The sequence below is a fragment of the Cherax quadricarinatus genome, chromosome 38, assembly GCF_038502225.1.
Source record: "Cherax quadricarinatus isolate ZL_2023a chromosome 38, ASM3850222v1, whole genome shotgun sequence".
In the NCBI taxonomy this organism is placed as follows: Eukaryota; Metazoa; Arthropoda; class Malacostraca; order Decapoda; family Parastacidae; genus Cherax; species Cherax quadricarinatus.
This window is the reverse complement of record NC_091329.1, coordinates 644363-656862: the sequence shown is the minus strand read 5'-3', so window position 1 is coordinate 656862 and position 12500 is coordinate 644363. Positions and strand designations below refer to the sequence as shown.

Here is a 12500-nt window from a genome sequence, read left to right as displayed (position 1 = left end):
TGATTTCGTGTATAGGGCAAGGAGGAATAACATCTTGTAGGAGTGAGGAAGAGTCAGTTGTGAGTGTGGGGGAAGTTCGTGAGGCAGTAGGTAAAATGAAAGGGGGTAAGGCAGCCGGGATTGATGGGATAAAGATAGAAATGTTAAAAGCAGGTGGGGATATAGTTTTGGAGTGGTTGGTGCAATTATTTAATAAATGTATGGAAGAGGGTAAGGTACCTAGGGATTGGCAGAGAGCATGCATAGTTCCTTTGTATAAAGGCAAAGGGGATAAAAGAGAGTGCAAAAATTATAGGGGGATAAGTCTGTTGAGTGTACCTGGTAAAGTGTATGGTAGAGTTATAATTGAAAGAATTAAGAGTAAGACGGAGAATAGGATAGCAGATGAACAAGGAGGCTTTAGGAAAGGTAGGGGGTGTGTGGACCAGGTGTTTACAGTGAAACATATAAGTGAACAGTATTTAGATAAGGCTAAAGAGGTCTTTGTGGCATTTATGGATTTGGAAAAGGCGTATGACAGGGTGGATAGGGGGGCAATGTGGCAGATGTTGCAAGTGTATGGTGTAGGAGGTAGGTTACTGAAAGCAGTGAAGAGTTTTTACGAGGATAGTGAGGCTCAAGTTAGAGTATGTAGGAAAGAGGGGAATTTTTTCCCAGTAAAAGTAGGCCTTAGACAAGGATGTGTGATGTCACCGTGGTTGTTTAATATATTTATAGATGGGGTTGTAAGAGAAGTAAATGCGAGGGTCTTGGCAAGAGGCGTGGAGTTAAAAGATAAAGAATCACACACAAAGTGGGAGTTGTCACAGCTGCTCTTTGCTGATGACACTGTGCTCTTGGGAGATTCTGAAGAGAAGTTGCAGAGATTGGTGGATGAATTTGGTAGGGTGTGCAAAAGAAGAAAATTAAAGGTGAATACAGGAAAGAGTAAGGTTATGAGGATAACAAAAAGATTAGGTGATGAAAGATTGAATATCAGATTGGAGGGAGAGAGTATGGAGGAGGTGAACGTATTCAGATATTTGGGAGTGGACGTGTCAGCGGATGGGTCTATGAAAGATGAGGTGAATCATAGAATTGATGAGGGAAAAAGAGTGAGTGGTGCACTTAGGAGTCTGTGGAGACAAAGAACTTTGTCCTTGGAGGCAAAGAGGGGAATGTATGAGAGTATAGTTTTACCAACGCTCTTATATGGGTGTGAAGCGTGGGTGATGAATGTTGCAGCGAGGAGAAGGCTGGAGGCAGTGGAGATGTCATGTCTGAGGGCAATGTGTGGTGTGAATATAATGCAGAGAATTCGTAGTTTGGAAGTTAGGAGGAGGTGCGGGATTACCAAAACTGTTGTCCAGAGGGCTGAGGAAGGGTTGTTGAGGTGGTTCGGACATGTAGAGAGAATGGAGCGAAACAGAATGACTTCAAGAGTGTATCAGTCTGTAGTGGAAGGAAGGCGGGGTAGGGGTCGGCCTAGGAAGGGTTGGAGGGAGGGGGTAAAGGAGGTTTTGTGTGCGAGGGGCTTGGACTTCCAGCAGGCATGCGTGAGCGTGTTTGATAGGAGTGAATGGAGACAAATGGTTTTTAATACTTGACGTGCTGTTGGAGTGTGAGCAAAGTAACATTTATGAAGGGATTCAGGGAAACCGGCAGGCCGGACTTGAGTCCTGGAGATGGGAAGTACAGTGCCTGCACTCTGAAGGAGGGGTGTTAATGTTGCAGTTTAAAAACTGTAGTGTAAAGCACCCTTCTGGCAAGACAGTGATGGAGTGAATGATGGTGAAAGTTTTTCTTTTTCGGGCCACCCTGCCTTGGTGGGAATCGGCCGGTGTGATAATAAAAAAAAAAAAATATATATATATATATATATATATATATATATATATATATATATATATATATATATATATATATATATATATATATATATATATATATATCTCTATATATATATATATATATATATATATATATATATATATATATATATATATATATATATATATATATATATATAGATATATATATATATATATATATATATATATATATATATATATATATATATATATATATATATATATATATAATATATATATATATATTCATATATATATATATATATATATATATATATATATATATATATATATATATATATATATATATATATATATACATATATATATATATATATATATATATATATATATATATATATATATATATATATATATATATATATATATATATATATATATATATATATATATATATATATATATATATATATATATATATACATATATATATATATATATATATATATATATATATGCCCACCCACCCCCATATATATATATATATATATATATATATATATATTCCTGACAACTCTGTAACTTAAGAAATATTTCTTAACATCCCCGTAACGCGTCTGAGTCTTCAACTTCCAACTGTGACCCCATGTTGCTGTGGCACATATCTGAAACATCCCGTCTATATCCACCTTCTCATTTCCTTTCAGTATTTTATATGTCGTTATCATCTCCCCCTATCCCTCTTGTCCTCCAGTGTCGTCAGGTCGATTTCCCTTAACCTCTCTTCGTAGGACATACCCCTTAGCTCCTGGACTAGTCTTTTTGCAAATTTTTGTACTTTCTCTAATTTCTTGACTTGCTTGACCAGTTGTGGGTTCCATACTGGCACTTCATATTCCAATATGTACCTGACGTACGCGGTGTACAGAGTCTGGAACGATTCCTTACTAAGGTGTCGAAACGGTATTCTTAGGTTTGCTAGGCGCCCATATGCTGCAGCAATTATTTGGTTGATGTGCGCCTCAGATGTGCTCGGTATTATACTCACCCCAAGATCCTTTTCCTTGAGTTAGGTTTGATGTGTGTGTGTGTGTGTGTACTCACCTAATTGTACTCACCTAATTGTGGTTGCAGGGGTCGAGACTCAGCTCCTGGCCCCGCCTCTTCACTGATCGCTACTGGATCCTCTCTCTCTCTGCTTCCTGAGCTTTGTCATACCTCTTCTTAAAACTATGTATGGTTCCTGCCTCCACTACTTCACTTGCTAGGCTATTCCACTTGCTGACAACTCTATGACTGAAGAAATACTTCCTAACGTCCCTGTGACTCGTCTGAGTCTTCAGCAGGGGTCGATTCACAGTTTCTGGTTTGGTGTGTGTGTAATTACCTATTTGTAGCTACAGCACCAACAGTCAGGTTGATCATGCCAACAACCTAGAAGTCTGGTATTAGAACTGGCTGCGGGGACGGTGACTCCCGAAAGTTATTACAGGTAACTTTCAAGTAACAAGCAACAGGTAACCTGCAGGTAACAGAAGCAACAGATAACCTGCAACAAGTAACCTGCAAGTAGCAAGCAACAGGTAACCTGCAGGTAACAGAAGCAACTGGTACCCTGTAGGTAACGAGTAACAGGTAACCTGCAGGTAACAAGCAACAGGTAACCTGCAGGTAACAGGTAACCTGCAGGTAACAGAATAATGCTCGTGGGATCCCGTCTTCGGGATTTTTTTCATCCTGTGATTTCTTAAAATTTCCTCTTTTAATTCATTCTAATACTTGGAGTCTACCTGGAGGGTGTTCCGGGGGTCAACGCCCCCGCGGCCCAGTCCTTGACCAGGCCTCCCGGTGGATCAGGGCCTGATCAACCAGGCTGTTATTTCTGTCCGCACGTAGTCTAACGTACGAACCACAGCCCAGCTGATCGGGTAATGACTTATACTCTAAATTAAAAAAATGTATCTTCTTCTTGTTTTCTGTATTTAGTCTTGTTCTTTCATAATCTCACACGTGGTTAACAGATATCTCCTCTTTTCGTATCAGCCAATGTGACCAGTTTTGGTATCGTATTTTCCAGCTGTGGTAGCCACATCACTGTGGTAGCCACATCACTGTTGATCTTAGTTATGACAGGAAGACCAATTTCCACCTAAACTATAAGTTTCTCTACTTCGTCTCTTTTCCGACAAAGGAAGTGGACAGTCTAAGGATATAATTCTATCTCCTGATGGCAGTTTTTACTTAATAATAATACTTAGGTCTCTCACTCTCTGTTTTCACTGTTACATAATCCATATTCTTCATGAGGCTTTATTTTGCTTTCTCACATACGGACATTTATCTGTCTTTAAGTGCATAATCCTTCTTTCCATTTGCTCAGTTCATTAAGCCATCCTGTTGTTGTTTACAATAATTTCAAATGTTCATTATACCTTAAAATTTTATCGCATTCAAACATTTATATAGTTTTATATTCCCTCTAGAATGTCATTTATATAAATTAAAAACACTAAGAGGAAGTGCCGATACTTGTGGGACCCCATTTGTGACATTTCTCCACGGGGACATTTTTTTCCCCCTCTTTTAACTGTTCGCATTTTCCTCTAAAAATTAAAAAAAAAAAAAAAACCTCTCGTCCATTGTAAAAGTTTGCCTTTCATTCGTCCTATATTTGCAGTTTTCAAACTAGTGTTTCATTGTAAGCTGTCGTAAGCTTTCTTTAGGTCACTACCGTCAACTCGCCAATTTCTTTCTTGAACAATTTCCGTGACTCTTGTAATAACGTAATATATTTAATATTACTAGTTAGTAAGGTTTTTTACCCCATGTGTTTTACCCTCTAATTGATTTTCCCGTTATTTTGACAAAAGAACTTGTAAGTGAAATGGGCCTATATAATTTGAAAGATTTAGATTTTTGTCGTTTCCAGAATATACAGATAACCCATAAGATGTACAGCATTCCCTGCCACGCGCACGCGCGTATGTGTGTGTGTGTGTGTGTGTGTGTGTGTGTGTGTGTGTGTGTGTGTGTGTGTGTGTGTGTGTGTGTGTTGACTGACGCAGGCGCAGGGAGGGCCTGGCCGGAGCCGGGCTACAAAATACCTCTTATTTACCTCGTTGCCATGGCAATGCGCCACTACTTAGACAACATTGGTCAAGGTTTATCGACCTTAACTTTGTCATATTTCCACACCATAATATTCCAAGCAAAGGAAAACAAAAGAGACGAATGTAGACCTAAAGTTTGGGTTGAGAGTGGAAGTGTTTAGGCCCAACCATCCACTGACTCCCTTAATTTTCTTTTTATGAGTCTTCCCTGCAGAATTGATCCCATTTTCTTTAACAGCGGCGCCTGGGGGCCGGCTTCCCTGTGTAAAGTCTGTCTGCCGGGGGCTGTCTACTAGGGATTGCCTACCAGGTGAATGCCAGGGGGGGCTATCAGGTGAATGTCTACTAGGGACTGCCTACCAGGTGAATGCCAGGGGGGGCTATCAGGTGAATATCTACTAGGGATTGCCTACCAGGTGAATGCCAGGAGGGGCTATCAGGTGAATGTCTACTAGGAGCTGTCTGCCAGGTGAATGTCAGGGGGCTGTAGATCAGGTGATTCTGCCAGGAGGGCTGTTTAGGTGAATGCCGTGGGGGCTACTACTAGGTGATTGTCAAGGGACTGTCTACCAGGTGATTGCCAGGGGTTGTCTACCAGGTTATTGTTAGGGTGCTGCCCGCCAAGTTATTGTTGGGCTGTTGTCTGCCAGGTTGTCAAGGTGCTGTCTACCTGGTGATTGTTAGGATGCTGTCTGCGGGTTATTGTCAAGAGGTTGTCTGCCTGGTGATTGCCAGGGACCTGCCAGGTGACTGCCAAACGAATAATCTCCGATTTAGTTGATACACAGTTTGCCACAATCCATTTAGAAAATTAATACGCGCTACATTTAAGCTCATGTTGCAGTGCTTAGTATTATATATATATTGTTAAATGCCTTTAGTATTTAAGAGGGTAATGTAAAAGGGAAGAGTATACATAGAACGAAGAGAGTGGGAAGGGTCCACTCTAAAATTCTTCGTGAAAAACAGAGAGAGAGAGAGAGAGGGAGAGGGAGAGGGAGGGAGGATGTTTGGAGGATCGGAGAGGGAGCCATAATATTTTTTTTTTTTTTTGTCTTCTCGCTCTCCTCCTTGATATCACAGAGAAAACGGGAAACTTTGAGGCTAAAGTTTTCCTGGTCGGCCAGATTGTGTGTGTGTGTGTGTGGAGGATGGAGGGGGGGGGGTGCATCCAGCCACTGCCATCCATTGACAGTTCCACGACCTCATCTGTTATTATTAATACCATTGTATAGACGTACTCCTTTCGTTTTTGACTAGTGGTATGGGCTTGCTTGACGTGTCTCAAGAGCCCAGCTGTCACTCTTGTATCCTCTATGACATTTCACGAGTTAGTGTGTGTTGATGAGCACTTCATCCTGTTGCTGAGATAACCGGATACCAACATATTGTAGTAACAAACTTGTCACTGATATAGTCTCTTCTCTGTCCTCTTAATCGTTTTTCGTCCATAAAAAATGGTAATCCCAAGAGCCTGGGGAAATATGCAAGCGTGGGTATGGCTCACCACCGCAGCGTTCAGTATGATCGCTCTCACCTTGACCTTGAACCAGTTTCAGGATTTTTTTTCGTGCTATGACCCTCAAGGCGTAGTGATATTTAAATTATCTTCTCCGAGGCTATGGGTCTTCATATTACCAGATATGGAACCCCAACTGTGTGTGTGTGTGTGTACTTGCCTATTTGTGGTTCCAGGGGTGGAGTAACAGCTCTTGGCCCTGCCTCTTCACTGGTCACCACTAGGTCTACTCCCTGCCTCATGAGCTTTATCCTACCTCCTGTGTGTATGTGTGGGGGCATTGTCAGTGTTGTGCGAGGACGTAAAACCTCCTGCGGTGTTGCTGCCCCTGCAAGAGGCTGCTCCACCTGGTTTTCCCTTCCAGGAGGAGGTGGTGCATTGTAGATGAAGGAATTGAAGTTATCCTCCCGATAGATCAAACCTGTTTACCTCAGTCCTCAGTAGCTGAGTGACCCCCCTGAGGGTTTAGCGCTTCCCCGTGACAGTGTGATCGAATACTCATTCGTTAATTCAGTGTTCCAGCTCTGGGAGCGAAGCTCTTTGTCGATAGTAGTGTGGGCTCAGGCAGTGTTACCCACTGGGCATGTGCCCACTGTCATATTTATGCATTTCCCACATACACCCCACCCTTGTCACTAACCTCATTATTAACTCTTAATATGAAGGGGTTCAAGGCCAGATATAAGTACTGATTTTGTGTGAAGGGTTAAGAAAATGGTGAGAATTGATCTCCATGGCAACTCTTCCCTTCGAGGTGACTGAGAACGTCCCTCCCGCCCTCCACTCTTCACTGTGTGTGTGTTCTCCCAGACTCAACTGCAGCTCCCGGCCCTCCCCCACTGTTCTATAAGAGCCCACTCCCAGTTGCGTGATCCAAAGAATTTGATTGCCTCCCACTACCAGGCGCTGCATGACCCTTACGAGCTTAACGCTCTCCAAGGAATGCAATAATGATAATAATAATAATAATAATCGTACTTCGTTTTTAATACCGTTACTCTGAACACAGCTTCCAAACGTTCCTTGTGGTTGCTCTTCATTTTCAGTTAGCATCTGTCCATGTTGTGTTTCTTCCATGTGTCGGTCTCTCCTTGTCAGCCCTATCAGTACGCTTGGATATCCACACCTGTGTCGTGATCATGTCATCATTTCAACCTTTCCTCTTTGCTACGAAATCAGTCTGGTAACTAGTTTCTAGGTTTCTCGACTTTTTTACTACTACTACTACTGCTGCTGCTGCTGCTGCCATCACTGTGACTACTATTATTACTGCTTCTTCAACTACTGTTGTTACTACTATTACTAAAAGCAAGAGTGTAGTAGGTTAGTGTTAGTGTGAGTATATGGGCGCAGTGGTCGTGGACACCGGGTCTGTTGCTTGCTGCCCGCTCCAAGTGAAGCAGCCAAGGGTGAGAGACGTAAAGACAAGAATAGTGACCCACCTGAAGCTCTCGTCTATATGACGAAATGATGAGAGACTCTTGTGAGTGACAGGAGAGGTAGAGAAGGAATTTTGGGCTGCTGAAATCATTGAAGGAGGAAACTAGGCTGGCAAACCACAGGAGTGCTCAGAAATCTTAAACGTACAAGGTACACCAGATCAGTTATGGAGTGTACCAGCGATAAGAGAGCCCTCCCGGTGAAGAATGTTTACTTGACTGGCAAGCTTCAGAGATTCACTTGACTGGCAAGCTTCAGAGATTCACTTGACTGGCAAGCTTCAGAGGTTCACCATAGACTAGTTCCGAAACTAAGGTGATTATGATAAAGAAAAGGAACCGAAGATAATGATTATTAATACATGTCATTAATTTCAAGAGGTTTCCTATTCGCAGCCTGGTCAACCAGGCTGCTGCTGGTCGTAGCCCCCTTGGAGGATGTAATAAGCCAGTTCCCCTTAAAGACTTCTACACCTGCTCCAGTAGTATTTCTGATATTTGCTGGCAGCAGGTTCAATAATCAAGACCCACGGATGTTGACGTAACGTTCTTTTGTTATGCCCATGGGGGGCCACCCCTACTTTTCACCGAGTTTATTTTACACTTCCACGCATATCTTTCACACCATTTCTTTACACGATGTGTAAAGGTATTCAAAGGCCAATTGGGAAATACGGATATATGAGGCATCAGCTTGTTAACCGAGTCACGGTATGACTTGGTTAAAAGGTTCGGAAACAAGCAGTAAATGTTGACAGTATACGTTAATATGCAATGCTTGAGACAGTATGGGAATGGGTTGCTTGGTTCAAGGGCGACATAAGCTAGAAATGCTTGAACCACGAGGACGTTAGGCGGTAAAATGAATGAGCCTAATAAGGAAGTGGAGGCGAACCTCAATAAATATTGTAAAGTGGTTACGATACGGTCTAATACGCCTAGAACCAGTATGCCAGGGATAGGAGCAGAGACTACCCCCAGCTAACCCTGCTGTGGGTGACGCGGGCATTTCCTACTCAACAAGCCCATACGCTCGCCCCCAAAACAGCACGTTCACATTTAAGCTAAAAGTAACAGGACTCTTCCAGATACCATACCAATTGCATAATAGAGCGAGTAGGCTGCATCCAATAACACAGGCAGGGTGCAGGGCGCTTAAAACACTACACGCATAATGAGTAAACCAGGGTATTGCTATCCACAGTCATACACAGTGGTCGCTTTCATAACCGCACCACATACACATGGTCGACTAGGGCTGCTGCAACACTACCCGTAAAAGTACACAGACATAGCTGGACCGTGGCCACTTTTCTAACTGATTCTAGGATAAATGCTGGTGGGTATTCTTTAGTTTCCTGTACTCGTCTTGATGCGAGTGTATGAGAAAGTAGGAAGTCGAAATTAAATAGCGACAACACGTAACTAGCAAGCTATAGATGTGTATTGATGCCAGGAGTGGCTGGAGGCGCGTTGAAGTCTTGGGTGCGTGCCCGGCTTGTTTCACTACCGTCACCAACTCGCTTACTACTATTCACCTCCACTCCTCAGCCATTCCCACCCCCACTAACTGCCACTCCCACCTTTCTACCTCACTCCCTCTCTATACCTCGTCTTCCAACATTGTTTTTTCCTTATATATAATGTATATGTGTGTATTTAACATTTGATTTCATTACAATTTACTAGTGCTGATTAAAAAACTGCTTGGCGGGTAGGGAGCCAGACATCCACTAAACCAGCTAGTTAAGCCAGGCTACCCAGTCATCCGTCCATATCAGCCGGCCAAGTCACCCATCCAAATCAGCCAGTCAACGAGGCAGCCATCTAGCTAACTAGGCAGCCCCCTAGCCAACGAGGCAGCCACCTAGCCAACGCGGCAGCCACCTAGCCATCGAGGCAGCCACCTAGCCAACGAGGCAGCCACCTAGCCAACGAGGCAGCCACCTAGCCAGCCAGCTAGACAGCCAGCCAACGAGCCAGCCAGCCAGCCAGCAACCAAGGATAGGGTGGCCGCCAGTTGCTCCCGCCACGCGTCCTAATAGCGGACTCAAACAAAAACGCAATTAGAAGTGTTCTTCTGTGGAAACTATATGTCAACATTAAACATAACGTTATAGTAATAGTATCGTGAAAATACGTGAAAGTATTATACATTATAGGTTATCAGGGAGTGAATATATAATGTAAAGACGAAGTGTGAGCCAAAGCTGGTGTCGGGACGCGAGGCAGCCCGCCCTCTTTACCTACTTCCCTCCTGCCACGCACACCGCTCCGCTCACTATACTTTTTTTTTTGTAGTTTATTAAAATTAATTTTAATACATTAACTTATTACTTTATATATATATATATATATATATATATATATATATATATATATATATATCTATATATATATATATATATACAAAACAACCACTGTGAAAGGATAGTGAAATTCCAAGCACTTTCGTGACTTCTCACATTATCAAGCGCTTCGTGAGAAGTCACGAATGCTCTTGGAATTTCACTATCCTTTCACAGTGGTTGTTTTGCATATTCTGGTATCACCTGTTTACTGTGATCTTATTGTGTGTGTGTATGTATGTATGTATATATATATATATATATATATATATATATATATATATATATATATATATATATATATATATATATATATATATATATATATATATATATATGTCGTGCCGAATATGTAAAACTGGTCAATTAGCAATAACTCATTTAAAATTAAGTTCTTTCTAAAAATTTCTCTTATACGTTTAAAGATATATTTTTTTAATTAATGTTAAGATAAGATAAGATTTCGTTCGGATTTTTAACCCCGGAGGGTTAGCCGCCCAGGATAACCCAAGAAAGTCAGTGCGTCATCGAGGACTGTCTAACTTATTTCCATTGGGGTCCTTAATCTTGTCCCCCAGGATGCGACCCACACCAGTCGACTAACACCCAGGTACCTATTTGCTGCTAGGTGAACAGGACAATAGGTGTAAGGAAACGTGTCAGAATTTCCACCCGCCGGGAATCGAACCCGGGCCCTCCGTGTGTGAAGCGGGAGTTTTAGCCACCAAATTTTGCACCAAAAGGAACTTAGAAAACTTACCTAACCTTATTATAACAAGAACAATTTATTTTAGCCTAACCCAACTAAATATATTTTAGATTTGTTTACAATAATTTAATACTAAACAAACACAATGAAATATATTTTTTTCGTTAGGTTCAGAATGATTTTGGCGAAATTATTGCATACACAAATTTTCACTTGTCCTACATGGCAAGATGAACGTTGCTATTTAAGCCAAGATCGCAAGTTCTGCCTATTCGGCACGACTTATATATATATATATATATATATATATATATATATATATATATATATATATATATATATATATATATATATATAAGTGTATATATATATATATTTTCAACAAGTCGGCCGTCTCCCACCGAGGCAGGGTGACCCAAAAAGAAAGAAAATCCCCAAAAAGAAAATACTTTCATCATAATTCAACACTATCTTTATACGTATCTTTATACATATATGCTTCTAAACTGTTGTGTTCTGAGCACCTCTGCAAAAACAGTGATTATGTGTGAGTGAGGTGAAAGTGTTGTATGATGAAAGTATTTTCTTTTTGGGGATTTTCTTTCTTTTTGGGTCACCCTGCCTCAGTGGGAGACGGCCGACTTGTTGAAAATATATATATATATATATACACTTATATATATATATATATATATATATATATATATATATATATATATATATATATATAAAATATATATATATATATATATACACTTATATATATATACACACATATATATATATATATATATATATATATATATATATATATATATATATATATATAATAAAATATATAATTGTGTGTGCGTGCGTAAAGTGAGTGTTAATATTGATATAGCGGGTTATGACAGGAATTCAAGTGTGTGTATATAGTACTACTATTAATTTGATGGTAACTAAACTTTTTATAAAGCTTCACAATTTTGTGCACATTGTTATAAACCTTTGTAGGCTGCATGCAATTAATGCAGGTTTTGATGTGTATTCTGTGATTATTATATGGCGTTGACAAAGTCTTGGTGGGAATTTAGTAATATTCTGTTTATTAAAAATTTCACAATTTTTTGTGTATCTTCCTGTTGTGATGTTGAATGTGTGCAATAATGTGTTGTGTATATTGCAGGGGCACTTGAAGATGGGGCTTCCTCGAGCAAGTGGTAAGCGGCGGTGGTCTGGTGAGGACACTGCTGAGTCTGTACCAGCGGCCAAGGTGATGTGTACCTCGCCGCCACACGCCCTCTGTGCTGAGGACGTGCTGCACCACCCCGCCCTCACCCATGCCCATGCTTCCACGCCCGCCCTCGAGTGCGAACTCACCACTCCGGCGGCAGTGTCTGAAGCCGAAGAGGCCTCCACTAGGCTGACGGAAGAAGAACATCACACCACCACCTCGACCTCCGAGTCCTGTGATCACTCGCAGGACGACAATGCCTTCACCGATTCTGACGATGACTCGTCCATGGACGAGCGTGATGACTTCATTGACGACGAGGAGGACAAAGACTCTGGCTTTATTGAT

General features: G+C 41.2%; 1 protein-coding gene across 1 annotated transcript in view; it reads left to right on the top strand.

The window, feature by feature from the left end:
- Positions 1-12500, top strand: part of LOC138853722 (mucin-2-like) — a 58897-nt gene that overhangs the window by 43053 nt on the left and 3344 nt on the right. Inside the window, exon 2 of the mRNA XM_070091984.1 lies at positions 12105-12500. This exon is cut by the window's right edge and continues 3344 nt beyond it. Coding sequence (XP_069948085.1) covers positions 12105-12500 — 396 coding nt within the window. The remainder of the gene's footprint in view (positions 1-12104) is intronic.